Below are 21437 nucleotides of genomic sequence, written 5' to 3'. Positions count from 1 at the left end.
TACTCAGTTCAACTTTTACGTGTCTTGTGTTTGGATGCTTGATAACGAATGTAAACGACGGGCTTGAGCCAGCTACTAAACGCACCGTCTTCGAGCCATAGATCGTTAAAGGTACATTTTCCCATTGTGATAGCCAGGATTATTTCATTTAAGATAAGCAGTGACTCAGTATGATACAGTATGTTCTGAGTTCGCGCGGGTTTCTCTGAAAGTAATTCTGACAAGTCTGTATGCTGCCACATGGACCTTGTAGTTCTGGAGCGCTGTGATACCAGTGTGATTCCACCCAGATTCCTCATACAGAACTACAACAGGTGAAAAATGAATGCCATTGCCGCTGCGAGCGCATTTTGATGGAAGAACAAATGAATGGACTAGCATATCAATTTAAGACGTGGCTAAATGTTTTTTATGACCTTGTATGGAAAATCCGGACGTTTTTATGACTTTTTATGGCCTTAAATTCTTATTGTTACATTTATGACTTTTTATGGCCCCGCGGAAACCCTGGATCCAAGTGGATAACGATCCGTGTGGCGCGATTCAAAGGAGTCGCGCTGTTCCGTTCCGTTTTTGGCCCATAAACATTGTATCGAACATTTATTGAACTCTTTATAAATCATTTCATCTGGGATAATTATATCGCAATAATTATCGTTATCGAATTATCCTAGTTGATATATAATGCTATAATAATTTTTTTAAGAATTCTTTGATCAATAGAAAGTTCAAAAGATCTGTATTTATTTTCAATATTTTGCAATATTACATTTACATTACGGTCACTTGATTAGTTTAATGCATCCATGTTGAATAGAAGTTTTCCTTTCCAAAACTCCAAAATTTTGAACAGTTACTGTAGTTTTTAGAAAATCTCAACCACATCTCTGATAAAACCTCTGCTCAGTGAACCTTCAATTTGTCTCTATTTCTATGGCCATTAATCTGGCAGGCTGGTCTGAATAACAAAGCACTTGGGATTATGGGAAATTGCCCAGTTCCATTCACTCAGGCCTACATTTGACGTCTTACAAAGCAGTTAGAACCCTGGCTACTGTAATTTACCTGTCCACTGGAGGTGCCAATGGGGCTCTTCACACAGTACCTGCAAAGCACTGTGGGACTGCTTAATGCTTCTCCCAGTCAACCTCTTTTCTTTTATGCTGGATCAGAAGACTAGAACACCAAGCTTGACAAGTCAGCGCAAACAAAATGACCTAAAGGAGGTTTCCTGAAAGAACACTGTTTTGACACCTGATCAATATTTTCACCCTGTGGTCAGGTGTCAGCATTGTCTTTATTGACCTGACACAAGCCCCTTTTAAACATACTCTTACTCTTTTGAAACAAAAATCGTAAGGAACATACAATGCTCTTTTTTACGATGGTACGGATCTTATGCAAATTGCCTACAAGCATGTACAAGCGTAGAAATCACACACACCCTACAGCATGAAGGTACTTATAACAAGCTTATGCAACACAACGCCACCTCAAGACACTTACTTTAAACTTACAAGCCTCTTCAGAATGAAACATTCAGTATGAAATTATGTTCTTTTCACTGGTGCAATGTGAATTTGCGTACTTTCGCATCCTCTTTTCTCTGTAGTCAACATTAACAGCGACAACCACGAAAGTGTTAGAAGTGCATGAGGTTTTAGATAACACCACAATGTAACCACAAGATGTGACATCAATGAAAATATTTTACACAGATTTACATATTTACACACTTAATTAGACAATCCTTAATCTCTTTCCATCCTTGTCCTAGATCTCTCAGTCTTTGCTTGGAGTAATTTTTTGCGCCGATAGCATCCAGACCTGCGACTGCTCCCTCTAAATAAAATCCACCTCAGCTTACACAAATCTAATGCAAAGTTTGTTGATCTGGTTGCCACAACAGAGTGTGTAGCACAGAATGCGTCAGAATGCTCATATCCTCCATATCTGATGAAATTTTCACAGCAGCCTCATCCTCTGTTTTTTAACAGCCAGTTTGCTCATTCCATATAGGCACTGATGGAATGCGATTACATTGCTTGTCATTTATGCAGATCCTTTCCATTTGGGGACAGAAATAAATTTGTGTTTTAAGAAATTCATGCTTTTATTTAGCAAGGATGCATTAAACTGATTAAAAGTGACAGTACATTTCAATTTAAAATAAGTGCTGTTCTTTTGAATTCTTTATTTATCATAGAATCCTGGGGGGAAAACAGTATCGCAGTTTGTACAAAAAATTAAGCAGCACAAATGTATTAAAATAGGAAATACTTATTTTAATTTGTAACAATATTTCACAAATAATAATAAAAATAATAATAATATTTATTCAAATAAATGCATCCTTGGTGAGCATAAGAGTTTATAAAAAAAAAAAAAATACCAGACCCACATTTTTGATAGTGTTATGTCTAACCAGTCATATAATAAATATGAATTATAATTAGTGTTCTATAAAAAAATCTGTGTACACAAACATAACACCTCTTTGTGCAGGTCTAAAAAGAGCCTGTTTAACCAAGCAACACCTAGAGGCCTGCATTTCATATAGGATGTGAGAAGTACATTTTTAAAGATGAAAGCTTTAAAATACACATTCTCAAAGGAAATTAAACCTTGGTGGTTAAGCCAACCATGTCACCAGGTAAGGGTGACCGCATTAACTCTGTCTCATAGATAAGACAGTTTAAGCCTTCAGTGTTTAATGAGCTTGGTGGGCTAAACCCATTACAGTTTATGGAGAGTAAATGAAATGGATGGATTGAATCACCCAAGTGGTCTTGCAATCAGAAAGTTTTGACAAGCTGTGAAGATCCTGTCTGAACACGCATTAGGACTTCAATACCACCACGGAGGCGTTGTCCATTTAAATACCACCATGGTTGTTGGGTGTTAACAAACCTGCCAGTGGATTTAATTATGCCGTACTCCACAGATCATAACATGTTTGATTCAAACGTCCATTATCAATACCAAATGGGCTGTACTACAGCTCAAGGGTGTGATAAAATCATTATATAACACGGTGAATCTATGTTATTAGCGAAAACGGAACACTCTGTTTCCGAAACTTCCCGTAGAGTGAACATGACGCACAAAAAAAAACGGCTGGGAAAGGGAATGGCGATGACACTTGAACTAAGCAGATGCTAGGACACGTCTCGCTCTAATGCCGGTCTCCTGGATTTAACCCTAATCTCCTCTCTGTCCCTTTGGATTTCACTACTGAATTGTGGGATTACTCACTCTGCGTTCCAAGACATATCGTAGCGCTCAGACAGGCTTTACTGATGGGAGTCAACTGGGATTCGTTAGAACTACTTTGATGTGTATGTGACCAAGAATGAAAGGCCAAACAGGGTTTTTATTGGGTCAGAATTTTTTTAATATATATTTTTTATTTGTACTAAAGGAGAAGACAAAGACCATCTAAAGGCAAACATGAAGACACAATCATCTTTTGGGAGAAAAATTAAGTAAATAAATATTTTAAAATATCTTAAAAAAAAATAATAATAATTTTCTCTCGCTGTGGAAAAGTTTTCAGTGCCTGGATTTAAAAAAAAAAATACAAAATGTAATTTACTCCACAGTGAAGTGCAGAAAAAAATGCATTTAATTGATTTAATTTCCATGAATCAGTTCAAAGCACTGCTTCAGTGATTCACTAGCATCATCACACATTAAATTAACCCCAAAAAGAGTGGCTAACCAACTACGACTTGCCAAGAGAGAAAAACACTGAAAACCACTGATCAGCACTGACTCTGAATTTAAGACTGCCTTATCCCAATCACTGCCTCAACATACAAGAATTACTCCAGTGTGTCATCTAATCCAGACCTTAATAAGGACGCAAGGAGAGGATGGAACCGGATAAGGCTGTTAAAATGAAGAAGGATTAGAGGTTGGCTAGGAGAGCACAGGCACCCACTTTTACACCCAGATGAGTATCCAAATCACAACTGACGACTGCAATTTTAACTAGACATGTTTAAAAAAAACTATGAAATGAACATTGATGCTCTATTTTGAGCCTAGTACCAAATAAAGTGTTCTAATGACCTCTAGTGGTGCAACAACAACCAAATCGAACCGTGGGCCAAGAGAGTCTTCACAATGAGTCAGAAAGAAGTCTGAGACTACTTTATAAAACTTCTCCTCAGCTGTTTTGCTTCAGTCTCTCTCACATATCAAAAAAATTGATTGTTTAATCTAATTTAGTCCATAATTCCTATCATCTTACATCCTGGGAATTTCACACGTGTCATAGTGCTGTGCATTCAAAGATAAAAGATAAAAAAAGAGATTCATGTAACACAATTACAACTCAATTACAGCAGCACTATGCCTGCATACCAGAAACAAAATGATGATGTCCATACAGCCCAAAAGCCACAACCTCACTCAAAATCCATCCACACTGTTCTCTCATATTTCGTTATCAGTCAGTCTGGACTGAATTCTCATTGAATGAGTCTCATTTGAAGCCACTGCAAAATATCAACATTGTTTGAAATGAGTCTGTGTTGCTGTGGCTTGGAAATGCATAGATATACAATGATGGAAAAGCTTTAGACAAATTGTCTATACATTTTGCCTTTTAAAAATGTGCCAGCTGAAGGTCCACACGGTTCGAAAAATCAATGGTTTTGGGTACTTTGGACTACATTAGGTTCAGAGCAGCACTTTGCACCACCCTACTGAAATAATAAAAGCCTGCTGGTACAGGACAGAGTTGATAAATAAATAAAAAGAACGTGGAATTGGCCCTGTGACCTCGGAACGGCAGCAGGCTGACTCACTGGCTGTCCACAGGGGATGGGAGACGCAGACAGGAGGACCACTCATTTATTCATTTAGCCCTCCGTCTGACCACACAGGTAACTTAAGAACAATTCGTCACAGTCGCTTCCGATGGAATTCCACTAGTTAGAAAAGAGATGCATATTCTATTCTCCTGGATCTGACGGAATTTCGCTCAGAGCTCGAAATGAGTCATCTGTCGATGTTCTGGATGCCCTATTGGACCGAAACGATTTGAGAAATCGAGCAGTACACCTCCCCCAATGCCTCTGCATAGTCATCAGACTCTAAGTGATGAGCGCACTGCAGATTTCAGAATCAAAGAGTGAGGAAGCTTCCTGTTGATGTTGTAATAACACAATGTTAATGGGAGGACTACAGTGATTCTGCAACCCTCAGCAATTTCAACATTTCAACTGAAACTAAAATTTGTCATATTTACTTCCACGAATTCCAAAAAAAAAATGTCATATGCAGGGTATTTTTTTTGAGGATTTTTTTTTCACACATCACACATTTTCTTTTAAGATAGTTAAATATTTAGTATTTTACATGATATTTACTATATTAGAAATAAACCATTTGAAAATAAATCACTATAAAAAAAAGAAACTTAAAAAAAAAACTGTTTAAAAAGTGTAAACTCTTGATTCTGTAATTGTATCATAGTATTTTTCACAAATAAAGAGCTACAAGAAATAAAGTACCATTTCTGACACTTGTTGGCCAAACAGAAAAACATATCAGCTGATACTGATCTTTTTATTTATTTTTTTATTTTTTTATGCCAATTATCAGAAAAGATCACATCTTACTGTATATGACATAGACCTAGAAATTGTGTTCCTAGAAAAAATTGTAGGCTAACACTTTGCAATAATGTTTTAAAACATGAATTAGCCAACAAGAACTGAAAATAAGCTGTGTGTTTTCATAGCATATTAATCTTTGTTAATGGCAGTTAATAAAACCACAGTTGTTAAATGGTTGGTTCTTGTTATCTTACAGTCCAACGTCCAACTTTTGCATTAAAGAGAAAAAAAATTATTAGTAAATGTTAAAATGAAGCTTAAAATTGTAAGTATTGTTTGTTGTTAGGTCATGTTAACTTATGTACTTAAAGGGGGGGTGAAATGCTATTTCATGCATACTGAGTTTTTTACACTGTTAAAGAGTTGGATTCCCATGCTAAACATGGACAAAGTTTCAAAAATTAAGTTGTACGTTTGAAGGAGTATTTCTGTTCCAAAAATACTCCTTCCGGTTTGTCACAAGTTTCGGAAAGTTTTTTTCGAGTATGGCTCTGTGTGACGTTAGATGGAGCGGAATTTCCTTATATGGGTCCTGAGGGCACGTTTGCCGGAAGAGCGCGCGCTCCCGTAGAGCAGAGCAGAGAGAGGCTGTGCACAGACAATCACTGATCAGAGCGAGAGCGTCGGGAAATGTCACAAAAGGAGTGTGTTTTTGGTTGCCAGGGCAAGACAACCCTGCAGAGATTACCAAAGAAAAAACAGCATTAAGGGACCAGTGGATGGAGTTTATTTTTACAGAGCATCAACGGAGTTGTGCAAGTGTTTGTGTTTGTTTACAAACAAAGCCCAGTTTGACGACGGATTTGCGTATCCTTTATTTCTTAAGGATGTTGCAATCCCAACGAAAAAGGGTCATGATTGTGTGTTGGAACCGCAGGCGGTGAGTAAAACTGCTTAAAATATCTCTGCCTCCTTGTTAGTGTGTCCGCCTCCCATCGGAGACCCGGGTTCGAGACCCGGGTTCGAGCCCCGCTCGGAGCGAGTCCTTGCTGCTGCTGCTGCTCTTGTTCAGTTTCAGCCTTCACAGCTGTCACAGCTTCCAAACGCTCTCAAAGCCTACTGGCGCTCGTGATTCTTTAGCTCCGCCCACACGTCACGCCTCCAGGCGCTCATGTTTTTCCGGGAAAAATCGGTACAGACTATCTTTCTCTTATGAATATAATAAAACTAAATACTTTTTGGAGTTATGAAGGATGCAGTACTACTCCATAGGTACTCAAGATTATCAGGATATTGAGTGAAAACGAGCATTTCACCCCCCCTTTAAGTAATGTTATCAAATCCTTAACAGACTTTATTATATGAGTAAACAACAAAACTTTTGTTAAGGTGAATTATCTCTTTAACCTCACAGACGTAGCTCTGACACCCTATTAAAGCCATTTCACAGATTAACAACTAAATGTGACCAACAGCAGGATATTTTGGCATCATCCTTTAAATCTTCTAAAAATCTCTGAATCTTTAAGCCGGTCACTCCAACTAACTGTGCCACAGGGAGAAAAATCCGTGTTTATCCCAAACAATCTGGTTTGCTTGTCTGAGGAAAATGACTCAAGATCAGATCTTTCCACTAGACAGACATTAAAAGATGTCCTAGTCTCTCTCTAACAGACTTCAGCGTCAGATATAGAAGATGTGTCTGATGAAGATGATCATGGCAGTTAGTCAGGCCTGTAACCCTACAATTATTATCCTGATTATTCAGATGACGTTCAGCCACAGCTATACGTCTGGCTATAAGCAATGAGAGTAAAAATAACTCATCTGCAGCCCTCACAAGTCAGTGTTTCCAGCCGAAGGGTTTCGCTGTCAAGATGTGACAAGCTCCTCTTTGGCGTTGATCAACCCCCCCCCGTGGAGAAGAGACCAACACTGGGCACAATGCTTTATAGAGACTTAACACAACTCCTGGGGAATGGACAACAGACAACACTGTTCATCTAAACCATCCAAGACAGCTAATGTAATCCCAGCCACAGTCACAATAATCCCAACAACACCTGGAATATGAGATTTATGAAAAGATAAATCTGCGTGACACATTATAGCCAGACAAACAGTATTACCATCAAATATGTGTTTTGTGTTACTGCCTGAAACAAATGAGTCAGTGAACTCACTCACAAGCGAAATCTGAGAAAACGCTGGCTTCCCCAGCAGCTTTTCCCACCAGCAAGTGCTTCAGAAGAGACAATAAATGCCAGTCCATATCAAATAACAGCCATCAGATAGCATTTCTACAGTTAGGAAGGTATTGTCTGAACTTCCCCTTCTCAATTCAGTTAGCTACCGCCTTTAAACAAGCACAATCATCTACATCAAATGGCAAATTTACACTGCAAAGGTGGCACAGAAACACTTCTGAAGTGGCAGTTATGAGTCTTTCTTTACACATACGGTTTAAAGCTGCTTAGAGGTGGCATAAATGCAGTTACGCAACATTTTTAACTATATACGTTTACACTAGGGGTTAAGGTGGTCAAGAGGAATTTGCTCATATTCAAATCATATTAATATATTAAATAAATAAATAAATAAATATTTTATATATATATATATATATATATATATATATATATATATATATATATATATATATATATATATATATATATATATGTTTATTTAAAAATACATGTCCACAGGTATATTGCTATAGCTTTAACAAGAAGACCTTAAAGAGAAGATGTAAACATTGTCAATCCTGCTGATACAACTCTGAAGTATATTTTGAATACTTTTAAGTGAAATCATACTAATTTGTCATTCTGACAATGCTTTTAACCAACCAAGAGTTTCCCAATACACTAATTTCAAAGTTGTTATTAAATGGATCGACAGGGTTCAAACATAAACATTACAGCAATACACTTTTATACAGCAATACACTTTATAGTGTACAAAGAAAGGTCCCAATGGAAGGTGACCAGACACTGGACCATGAATGACCATTTACAAAACCCATGTTAAATTCACAAACTGATATTACCAGAGCTAGAAAAATCTCTGATGTGGGTGTTGTTTGGATGAAACAAGTTTAATATGTTCCATCAAAGGAAATTTTATTTCATCCACCTCAATGTTTAAGACGTGGTTTCAGTCTTGTTTTCTACCAAGTCACTAAGACATAAAAGTGTTGTTTATAAGAAATAGCAATACAAACCGGCTGACCTGAGCTCTTATATTCAGCACATTTCGGTGATTGTGTCAGAAAACACAGTAAACTGTCTCCCTAGAGAGCAGGTTTAGGGATTAAATACGTGTTTGAACTCATTCGTGATGTCAAAAATAGCATTGTCTAGATAGGCAGCAAACTAGATTTTACAACACAGCCCGAGAGTCATGGAGTATTTCTAAACCGGAGAGCAGCTCCACACTTCACCGAGAATGATAAGCAAGTTGGCACTGACTCAAATCAATAAACATGCGCAATGAAGACCTGAATGGGCTCATACCTGAATGCAGGGTGAAAACATTGATTCCTGGATCCAGCGTGATGTTCGCTGCAGCGGCAGCGGCGGCAGTTCTGCCCGGTGGAGTCCCGGTGATGTTGCTCCCGCCGCCGCCGCCGTCTCGGGGTCTCCTCCCGGAGTTGCTGGCCCGGTTCGATCTGCCCTGCTGCTGTTGCCCCTGCGGTGGGGTCTGGATCCCAGCGGAAGCCCCTTCTCCCACGCGGCCTACCTGTTGTCCCATCCTGCGAGAGTTCTGGGTGGGAAAATAACACAGATCCGTGGAAAGACCCGCCGTCCGTTTGGACAGCTCACATCCCCCAAAGAACGACCCACGGGACGACGGCCTGTTCAGTTCGGGATGATAGTCTTCCCCTTCTTGGTCACCCTTTCTCTTCCTCCTCTACCGGACCGGACCGAGCTCCGTTAGCTTAGCTTAGCCGTCTGTGTAACGTAATGTGTGTGTGTATGAGGGAGATCGAGAGAACCCACCCACCACCTAACAGCAAACAACGTACAGTCTGATCGTTAAATTCTACCAAACGGCACCGGATAAGCGGTTCTGTTAAACGGGAATGTACGATCCTCCTGCCCTCAGCGCTGTTTCTCTTAAAGCGGACCCGTCTGGGGTCGTTCCGTTCTGCTCCAGCCGCTGCGTGCCCCCTCCGCCGCCGCCATCTTTACCGCAGAATCAGTGGCGTGCGCTGCACGAGCCAATGACGGAGAGCGCAGCACACATCATCGCGGTGATGCCAAAGACCCTCTCTTTTTAATACATCAGTATTAACATAAGCACAATTAAGAGAATTGTTCATTCATAATGCATGGTGAATAATAGCTGAATAAGGTCAATAACCGGGTAATGTGAACAGTACAATAATAAATACAAAAATGTGTTATTGAAATGTTTATTAAAGCAAAATAAAGAATATAACGCAACCTCACTTAGATCAATATCATATTCAATAATATGTTTTTATAGCAGGATTATTATAGTCAACTAAAACCACCGAAAAAACATTTATTTTAAACAAACTGATATAAATTAAAATGCACACATATATTTATATTTATTTACATTTACATTTATTAATTTAGCAGACGCTTTTATCCAAAGCGACTTACAGATGAAGACAGTGGAAGCAATCAAAAACAACAAAAAGAGTAATGATATATAAGTGCTATAACAAGTCTCAGTTAGGTTAACACAGTACACCTAGCATGGGATTTTAAATAATATAATAAATAAAAAGAAAACAGATAGAATAAAAAAAATAGAGCAAGCTAGTTAGAGGTCTTTACACATACACACATATATATAATTGCATAATAAATGAAAAGAAAAATAGAATACAAAAAGATTAGAAAGGTGGTTAGATTTTTTAAGAATAGAATTAGAATATTAAGTGATATAGTTAGAGGGTCAAATAAAGATGGAAGAGATATGTTTTAAGCCGATTCTTGAAATATATATACACAAATATATATATAGCCTATATATGTGTGTGTGTGTGTGTGTGTGTGTGTGTGTTTTATTTAGACTCATTTTATTTCAGTTAGTTGCCAAAGCAACATTTCTAACCTTTGTTTAGTTTAACTTAATGAACTAAAATAACAACAACAATAAAAAAGAAAAGAAAGGGAAAAACATTAAAAAATAACTAATAAAAATCAAATGAATACAGCTCCCAACTAGAAAGTGGACAATATAAAATAAAAAATCTATTAAAATATTAATTAATAATCCTAGCAATAATCGATGTTTCGCGCCTAATTTAATTCATTTTTAGCTCTACCAAGAGCAATGGCAAAATATACTAATAGTTTTAATATTAAAATGATAATCTTTCATTTCTGCAACATGATTTCATCTGTAAAGAAATTGGCTAATATTTTAATTCACTCTTTAAGGTTTGATTTTACGTGGTCAATTCACATGAAACATATTAGCATGATATATTATGTGTGCATACAAGCAAACCACTGTAGCCTGTTAAACTGTCAATTAAAGGCAAATTGTTTATTTGTCCATTCCAGAGCATGTTGGTACAGGCTACGCACTGAACATTTCATAAGAAATAAAAAAATATGCCATCAGTTTATATTATTCCAAAAAAAATTTTTGTGATGAAAATTACAGTCATCAGTTATTTTACAAATTACAATGGAACATTTACATGGCATTTGCCATAAAGAAAACTCTTAAAATGCTGTGTGCAGGTATATAGTCCTAACACGCAACTCTCCATCACCACCTGCTGGTCATCACAGTTATTGCAGAAGTGTTTTTAAAAAATATAATACAATCTCACTCAAACAAATTGTGGGGTTGGAGAGATTATTCACTCAAAACTCTTTATTGCACTAATAAATGCCATTCAAAATGTCCTACACTTTATTATTACTATTTTGTTTTATATAAATCCCCTGCATATCACTGTTCATAATAATTTATAACCAGCAAAGGAATTGTGCTTGGAAACCATTAGTAATAATAATGATCATGAGTGCAGCCAGCTCAAAACCTTAACACTTCCAAAAATATGATACCCTGTTTTGTAATAAATAAGTCCTAAAGCATGGTTTTTAAATTAGTATCTAATTAATTTAGCTCTAGAAAAAAAAAAAAAACATGAAGTCCAAATTTCCAAAGTCCAGACTATCAGTGGTAGTAAAATATGGCACATAATTTAAATCCACTGGGGTTTTAGAATAGCAACCCTGCTTGTAAACATTCTACAGTTTTGTGTAGTCCAGGCAACCTGGTTCAAATGTACCACATGTATAATCTTCCATGGCCTCTCCAGTACTGGAGTAACACCACAATATCCAACACTAAGAAGTAGCAGTAAACAAAACACATTTACTGTATAATCTGATCTCAACAACATCACAGAGGCTTCTAAAAACAGAATCTCTTTAGCCAGATCAGACATAACTTAAAATAGATTGTCAAATGCTAACTAGGAATTTGAAAGGAAACAAAGAAATATTAATATTGCACATTATAGACATTCTACATTCCATTATGGATGCTATAATAAATATTAAATATCTAAGGCCTCTTCATAAAACATTGTCTTCATGATTATAGAGTAAGCTTGTCACGTTTCACTTCATTTGCTCAGAGTGCAATACCTATAGAATGCTAAAAAAAAAAAAAGTCTGATTCATCTGGAGGATGGTGGTGTGGCTTTAGTGAGCATCTACAGCAGTGTTAGTCTGTGGAGCACACGTCCAGGATCGAGGCTTCAACAAGTCTAGGAAAGAAGGCTGAGGAAACAAAAAGAAACCATGAATATATGAATAAATTCAGAATCTAGATGAACCCTACCAAGAACAAGCACTTTGTTTACCTCTTGAATAGGGCACTCCTGACAGTACAGACAGATGAGAACGCCCTGACCCAAGAACAGCGCAGTCCACATGATCACGTTCCAGATCGGCCCTTTTCTCCGGTCGTTAAGAACGAAGTTAAACACCACTAAGAGAAACATGAGTGCATTAGAGACTTTCGTATTCAGGCTCTGTTGTATCATATAAAACAGACTCATCTTAACCAAAGTCTAGGTGGTTGCGGCATCCCAGCCTGCCCAAGTTGGTTAAATTGGTATGTTTGAATGGTTTTTGGTAGACCAGCTGCTGACCAGCTAAACACCAGACTGGTCAACTGTAAAACCAGCTTTAGCCAGCTAAGACTATCCGGGGTTTATTTTTTTTAGCAGGGACATATAGTTGTAATAAATGAGATTCTTACTTCCAACGCACATGAAGAGGCAGAACATGACGGGATAGAAAAAGCCAAAGCAGATGTCCAGAACGTACTCGTGCACCACAGCAGACACAGTAAAAACAACCAACATGGCTGCTGCACGGAATCGCTTCTGTGTCATCTGTAGATATGGATGATCACACTTGGTTTAGCTTGATGCACATTTGGACACAGTTTCACACAAATTCCAGTTTCCAGGCAAACAAACCAAACACAGACTGTTTATTGAAATACAGCATAACTCAGAGCCATCGTCAAGATCCAATCTGAAATACTGTTTACACCAATGAATTTGACTGATTCCTGGATGGTTTTTGTAAAGAGTGCACTCAAAGTGATTGAATTAATCAGTCAATAAATAAAGAATAACTATAATCATTCATCTTATATTCTGTGCTAATATTCCACTGATGACTTACCCACAGGAAGTCCCTGTAGACATAGTAATAAAGCCAGTCATGTACTACAACATTCCATGTGCGGTAATAGTTGGCAAATGAAGTGGAGTTCCACCAGTCCTAGAGAAAAAGCACATTATTCAATGAACATTTGTATAATGGACATGTAATTTAGCATATATCTTTTTTTATTTTCAATAAAACAAATCTGATCTGATCTAATCAAAGGGTCTGTATTTGTAAAATTATATACAGGGCACATTTTTTGCTGTATGTTACCTTATAAAACATTCTGTCTCCAAAGCGTAGCATTTCAGCAAATGCATTAAGCCAGCAATGCAGAAAGGCAAAAAATGCCAAGAAAAGCACCAGCACTCCTATGGATAGAAGACAACACCATTACACAATGCATTTATTTGTGCACTTTTTTTATTAAATCTTTGTCTTCTTCAGTGTTTAGACATCTTATCATTATTAAGGTATCTAAAGATGAGCTCAATTAAAAAGTAGCTGTCCTGTCGACATTCTACCTGGCAGTATAGAGTTGAAGACACACAACACCATGGCCCTCAGGTCAAAGAGCTGCACACTGATACTGCGGAACTGAGGGATACACAGCCGCACAAATATGTAATATGCATAAAATAAACAGCCGAGCACCTGGAATTTAAATGAACACATTAAAGAAGAAAACAGAGCATCCAATAATCAACCATAAATAAAATGGTTACGGAGTACCTGTTCTAGAATAAGTATGAAGCATGATGCAGGGGGAAGGCCATTCTTCAGCACCACATATGTGCTGTCCATAAGGCCCGATGGTTTGACGAGGGGTAAACACTGGCCCAGACACTGAGCAACACATACAGAACCACAAGAGTGGACAGGAACATCCACATCCACGTGACAACCACTAGGGGGAACTGGCCAAAGGCGTACACCAACAGATCAAACTCCAGCACCAATCTACAGAGAGCAAAGGAATAAAGGTTTTTGCAGCTTACATAATTTTGTAAATGTCCCTTTATTGTCTTATTTTACTCCAAGTCACACTGAAGGTACACGATAAACTAATGAGAAAACACTTATGAGTTAAGAGCATATTACTTTCTCAATTCTCAACACATTATATTTCAGTCTGGTAAAATCACTGATTTGTTTATTCTTTTTGTTCACATAATCACAAATTTCATAACTTTATCCTTACACCAGCTAGAATACACTAACTAAACCGGTTACATGCAAAGATGTTTTTCGTTTAGTTTTCTTTCTTTGTGGAGAAAATCCTATTTAAATAACATAAAGAGTTATTCTATTCAAAATTCAGACATATCAGAAATGTATTTTTAATACGATACAGAAGTAGTTTGCATGGAATAGTTTCAGGGCTCCTTTTCATTCATTTAGGCGACCTTGCAAACATTGTGCATGCGGAGATAAAATATATCTCCTCATATTTTGGCGAAAACAAAACTATTATGCATTTATGAAACCACAAGGTTGACAAGGTCAAAACTTCAACATTTAAAACAAGGTTGCAGTTTCAAAAACTGAAGCAAAACAGATTCCAAAAGTGTTTATGAACACTGAATGTTCTAACCTGCCCTCATCGATGAAATCCACGACAAACGTGCTGAAGATGAAGAGGATGAGGACGGCGATGAACATGTGATAGATGGTGCGAATGTGGCTCACCTCAAACAGATCACTGCATAAAAATCATGTAATAAGCACTTTTATTTTACAAATATTCATAAGCAGTACAACCATATGTTTCTTGTCTTCCTAATTAAACACTAAGGTTTATTAAGGTCAGCTAATCTGACCACAGACAGAAACAAAACAAATATATTTACACATACCAGCAAAAATTATCCATGACTTACAGTACTCTAACAGTGATCGACGGATCACGAACTGCTTGCTTTGGCCTTGGGAATGCTGTGTATGCCTACAGGAGCAGAGACGAAGATAAAAAGGTTTAGACAACAGAATAAAAAAAGAAAAGGCAAAAAGAATGTGAGATTAAAGCAGTATGCTGATAGATTGACATGCTAGTCATATGATAAGATCAGACAATGAAAAAAAAATCACAAATGAAGTGAAGCAGATCTGAATGACCGTAAAAAAGAAGAGAATGAAGTGTAATAGACAGCTGTGGCACTCATTTGTAATCCGGTTTGGGCATGCTTTCAGTACCTGAGTTTGCTTTTCTCCTTTTCTGAGAGAGGAAAGACTGTGCTCACATGGGACGAACCCAGACTGGCAGACTCCTCTATCAGACTGTCCATGAATTCATTGACTTGAGTGTCAGGTCTGCCTTCAAATGCTGAAAACAAATAGCAAACAGTGAATACACAGAACAGCTAGCCTCTTCTAAGGAGGGTCTTACAAACAAGAACAGAAGGTCTTATGAAGCTCTACAAATCATATCCACAAAATAAGAGTAATTGCGCCAGAGAATCAGGTCTAATGTCATGTGATAACTCAAGCGGTCATGTCTTTTTAAATGCAGCTGCTCTTAATGGTGACAAATGAGTCTTCTATCTCAAAGAAACTTTATGAATACTAAATTCAGTCACAGAATGAACTGAAACTGAACTGACGCATTACATCGGAGGTCTGTAATTCAAATCAATTCCAATCATTTGATAAAATGTCTTTTTTAGGGAAATAAACTCTATATAGAAGATATTTGTTACAAACAAGGACTATATATTTTCTCAAACCTCACTGCCCCTGTCTGACAACCACATCCTTCCCTATTCTGTCTGCACTTCCTGTAACCTTTACAAGCACTTACATCAAGCAGCGCAAAACAATCTAAATCACAAACAATGTTTGACCCTTAAAACCAAAGTCAGAAAAGTCATATCCAAAAAATACCTTTCAGTCTGAATCTATTAAAAAATATATTTTTAGTCTGAATTTATTAAATTATTCAGTAATAATTACACAGTTCACATGATTATTTGAATACACTTGATACACAATAAATAATTAATATAAAAAAAATTGTTTTTTTTAAATCGATTGTCATGTGACCAGCAAATCATAATATATATATATATATATTCTCACAAAGAATCTGTAGACACAATGTGTCAAGATCAGATTAAATATATATAATATAGGAGTGCTGGGCAATATTTAATCGTGATTAATTGCATCCAAAAAAAGTTTTTGTTTATAACATATATGTGTGTGTGTTGTGTATATTTACACTATTTCAGAAATATTTACATGTACATATTTATATGCATATAATTTATATTATATATAAATTAGGGCTGGGCAAGTAAACGCATTATTATTGCGTTGACGCATTAATTGATTAACGCCAACAATTATATCTTGCGTTAAGGCAGATTTTTATTATTATGAAAGACCATTGTTCACTGGCACTGTAAACACATACAGACAAATCATGGGTCACAGGAGCGGATGCTCCCGATCAAATTATTCCACAAACCACTGTAAATGGTTATTTTTAACAGAAAATAATGCACCAAGCTTGTAATCATGACTTTATAAATTGGAAATATGAAGTTTCCGATATCACGTGAAGACAGCAAAGAGGCGCTCTAGCTCAGCACAGTGGAGTGAATCGTTTTGTTAACTTTGTGGTTTATTATTTTGAGCCGTATGGGATGTTGTAACATACATCCCTCTCACATCATACTGATTTACCGATCTATTGCTTTGGCCACTCAGAAATATTCACGCAATCACGCAACACGTATCAGAAGATCTGCACTCTGGCGTGGTTAGCACTCACACACACTGATCTATATATAACTGAACCGCGGTGTGGGTCAAAAGTGCTTCGGCACGGTAAAGAACCCCTAGTGAGAGCACACACTAATTATTCTCCAGCATCTCGCACACACAAGTCTATGAGGCTACAATAAACATTTGAACTGCTACTATGCTAAAGGAACACTGCTGTAAAAAGCACCTTATTTGTTTAAAGTGTTTGCAAACCAAATATTATTACACTTTTGTTCATATAGCAGTAGTAATATAAATATATAAACAACATATTGTGTGTGACTGTGTATTTTTATATATAGTAAATATACACAGTACAAAAATATATTATGTACACAAAAACATAATATATTTTGTATGCGATTAATAGTTGCCCTGCACTAATATGTATCACAAAAATAAGCATTGCATTTACACCATTGAAAGGATTTAGTCAAACCAAAGGTCATGCTTGAACGTTTAGGATATGTTAATCTGTGACATAATATGTGATAATACAGATACACCATTACACTACAGTGATAAACAAGATTTGCACACATACAATATTTAACACGGTTGCATTCATTGTTTTGAAATTTGTTTTCCTTTAATGCAAGAAAAAAGTACTGAAAGTTTCTGAGCCATCCTACCTCAGCTGATAATGTGCTTCATTTCCACTGTTCCTGAAATGAAACATCAGTACAATTCTCTCATGATTGCTCACATCAACTATACACAGATGGAGCAGGTCATTCTGGACACGTATCCTGGTTACCATGCCACTCATTTCTAACTAATCTAACATAATGCAAACAGAATACCTCGATCTGATAGAGTGCAAACAGAAGAGACGGTGATTCATACAACACTACTGTACATTTACAGAAATAAGAACATTCACATCACAAAAATCGCTCTAAAACGCACTGAAAAAAGACAAAAAAAAAAGTCACCACAAGTTTACAATAAAATAAAATAAAAAAAATAATTATTTCATTAGCCTGTAGGCCACAGGTTTTAAGCAAATTACGATACAATATTTACTATTCAGTATAAATACAAATATTTCATCGCTATATTTTTGACGACTAAAAAAGAGTCACTTTCATTTAGGAAAGAGAGACTTGACATTAGGATAGATACATACAGTATGTCAAAGCCAACTAGACTTATTACAATTCATTAAAAGTAAAAAAATGCAGTTAAAGTTTTAAAATGCAGTAAAGAAAGATAGAAATGAACAAAATGTCTTCATTTCAATCTATTTGAGATTATATTAAGAGGCAATGATTTAATAGTAAGCGTAGAATTTGATGACATTTGACAAAAAGCACTACATTATATCCCACTGAAAACCCTTAAATTATATATGATATTTAAAAAACCTTTAACACAAACTCAAATGCTAAACTGTGTAGCATTAACCTGAATCTATCTGACAGTGAGGCTGCACAATAAAACACTACCCTAATATTTCAGTGTCATCATGTCAGAGTTAATGGGAATGACTGCATCATTGATAACAGTACTGGGCAGGACATAGCAATTTCTCAATCAGGTCACACAGCAAATCACATGGCTGTCTGTTCATCCCAGAATTAACCTTAATGGTTTCACTAACGTAACATGAATGTGTCACGGGCCACGGCCATTGTTTCCTCATTCTTCTTTAATGCATATGTGATTATACAGCTCAGTTTAAACCTCAATACAAGCAAGGCTATTATTGCAAATTAAAAACCTTTTACTTTAAGGAAAATTAACATTTAGTTTTTTAATATACCTATTTTCTACCACATAAAAATCTGTTATTATATTATTTGTTTACTGCAAACTCTTAAACAGACTGGGCAATCAGAAGCAAAAAAAAAAAAGAAAAAAAGAATACTCTGCACTTGAAGGATCAGGTCTTTTTTTTGTTTAGTGATCCAGTCTCACCATTACTGGGGCAGGGCACCTCTCCTGTTCCGTCCTGGTCTGATGAAGGAACCACCTTATGAGACCCCCTGCGACTGCGTGGGGCGCCAGCACCCTCATTCACCATCCTGCTGCTGGAAACCCAACACCAGGAACAAACGTGATTTAAATTACATAATTCTAAGAATGCTAATCTTGATTGCACCAATTAGGTCATTTTAAACTTACTAAGTAAGATTTTAATTGAATTTTAAAAGTAGTCACTCTGGCCAGTCATTGAAAGTGACAAAGAAAAAAATAAATTTTTATAAGTTAGTGACTATGAAATAAGCAAGATTATCTATCCTTGTGAAATTGTAACTGGTATCAGAATAACTTCCTTAAAGTACTATAGTCAGAACAAGTGGGCAAATGAAATCTGAACCACAGATTCCATAAAAATCAATAAACAAAAATGTGCAAAGGAATACAGAAGGCTACTTGTCACTATTAGGACAGTTAGTGGCAATGGGAAAAGTAATGAAAGTAACAAACTTAACGAATACTAGTCAATATTTAAAGGGATAGTTCACCCAAAAATGAAAATTATGTCAATAATGACTCACCCATATGTCGTTCCAAACCTGTAAGACCTGTTCATCTTCGGGACACAGTTTAAGATATTTTTGATTTAGTCCGAGAGCTTTCTGTCCTTCCATTGAAAACCTGTGTACGGTATACTGTCCATGTCCAGAAGGGTAATAAAAACATCATCAAAGTAGTCCATGTGACATCAGAGGGTCAGTTAGAATTTTTTGAAGCATCGAAAATACATTTTAACACTCCCTCAGAGTTCAAACAAAACCAATATCCCAGAGTAATTCATGTACTCAAACAGTACACTGACCGAACTGCTGTGAAGAGAGAACTGAAGATGAACACCGAGCCAAGCCAGATAACGAACAAATGATTGACTCGTTCTCAAGTCAAGAACCAGTTCTGTCGGCCGCATCCGATTCGAGAACCGAGGAGCTGATGATACTGTGCATGTGTGATTCAGTGTGAAGCAGACTGACACACAGAGCGTCTGAACTGAACTGGTTCTTTTGGTGATTGATTCTAAACTGATTCTGTGCTAATGTTATAAGCGTGGGTAAACCGAAGGCTTGAATCAAGGACAATCATCGCCAGTGACGTCATTACGTTGAGCGCAAAAGAACCGGTGAACCGTTTGCTTCAACCGGTTTATTGAATCGAACTGTCCGGAAGAACCGGTTTGCAGAAAAGAACCAAACTTGCCATCACTACTGGTGATCCAAAAACCGATGCAACCAGTTCTTGACTCGAGAACGAGTCAATCTTTTGTTCGTTATCTGGCTCGGCTCGGTGTTCATCTTCAGTTCTCTCTTCACAGCAGTTCAGTCAGTGTACTGTTTGAGCATGCATTACTCCGGGATATTGGTTTATTTTAACTCAAGAGGGAGTGTAAGCCACATTAAAAAAAGTTAACAGCTTAAGTTATTGGTGGATTAATGCTGACTGGAGACGCGAACTGTTTCAAACAATTCAGTTTGATTCAGTGAATTGGTCCAAGAAGAACCAGTTAAACCGAATTATTCATTCGTGAACCAGATATCACTACACCTGAACTCGCTCACAAAAGACCCAGAAGAGAAGACAATGCTGAATAAAGTCGTAGTTTTTGTTATTTTTGGACCAAAATGTATTTTCGATGCTTCAACAAATTCTAACTGACCCTCTGATGTCACATGGACTACTTTGAAGATGTTTTATTACCTTCCTAAACAGGGACAGTATACCGTACACACATTTTCAATGGAAGGACAGAAAGCTCTCGGACTAAATCTAAAATATCTTAAACTGTGTTCCGAAGATGAACGGAGGTGTTACGGATTTGGAACGACATGAGGGTGAGTCATTAATGACATAATTTTCATTTTTGGGTGAACTATCCCTTTAATGACTTAGCTATTGGCTTATTATTATATAATAACTGTATGAGTAAATGTACTACCAGGAAAAAAAGACCCTAGTTAATTAATAGAATAAACGTTAAAATGGCTTACCACACAAATGCAAATAACTCAACCTTTAACGCTAAAACGGAGTTCTACAATACACTAAATTAACTGTGTTGATCCTGGGCTGTCATTTTTGAGGGGGTTCAACTATTCGTCTGTATGTATATAGACACTACGTACGAACGAAACTTTATACGCTTTATTAATATAACGTACCAGGACATGTTTCCGAACAAAATATTGTCTGTTTCAGAGTCTTCGTTTAAGAAAGACAAAAAACAACGTTTATATCACTTACTTGTGCTTCTTCCTCAGTACACACGTGTGTAGTAATCTCCTCAATTCTGCTTTCTGAAGACAAACTCTGTGAATGTTGACGCTGGCAACGCCGTTTGATTGAAAGAGATCAGCTCAGCATCATGCCTGAATCAACTGAAACAACGGAGGCGGAGTCTGCTTCGAAACGGCATCTGATTGGACGAGCGGCTAACGTAAAT

General features: G+C 36.9%; 2 protein-coding genes across 3 annotated transcripts in view; both read right to left on the bottom strand.

Annotated features, from left to right (window-relative positions):
- Positions 1–9849, bottom strand: part of abl2 (c-abl oncogene 2, non-receptor tyrosine kinase) — a 37029-nt gene extending 27180 nt beyond the window's left edge. Inside the window, exon 1 of one of the 2 annotated variants that reach the window (XR_008154851.1) lies at positions 9086–9774. Coding sequence is in view for 1 of the 2 variants with exons in the window: in XM_052563443.1 (XP_052419403.1) it covers positions 9086–9323 (238 nt within the window). In the remaining variant the exon portion in view is untranslated. Of the gene's footprint in view, positions 1–9085 lie in introns of both variants that reach the window. The other variant, XM_052563443.1, reaches the window with a different exon arrangement.
- Positions 9850–11417: 1568 nt separating this feature from the next.
- Positions 11418–21434, bottom strand: soat1 (sterol O-acyltransferase 1). The gene is given in 13 exon segments (XM_052563445.1): positions 11418–12352; positions 12436–12563; positions 12837–12972; positions 13271–13369; positions 13529–13626; positions 13780–13909; positions 13988–14061; positions 14064–14215; positions 14850–14957; positions 15112–15200; positions 15449–15578; positions 18941–19053; positions 21239–21434. Coding segments are annotated over 10 exon segments (1020 nt in total). The 5' UTR covers positions 15129–15200; positions 15449–15578; positions 18941–19053; positions 21239–21434; the 3' UTR covers positions 11418–12274.
- Between the last annotated feature and the right edge of the window lie 3 nt (positions 21435–21437).

The sequence above is a fragment of the Carassius gibelio genome, chromosome B8 (assembly GCF_023724105.1).
Source record: "Carassius gibelio isolate Cgi1373 ecotype wild population from Czech Republic chromosome B8, carGib1.2-hapl.c, whole genome shotgun sequence".
NCBI classification, from domain to species: Eukaryota; Metazoa; Chordata; class Actinopteri; order Cypriniformes; family Cyprinidae; genus Carassius; species Carassius gibelio.
This window is presented reverse-complemented; position numbering and strand designations above follow the sequence as displayed.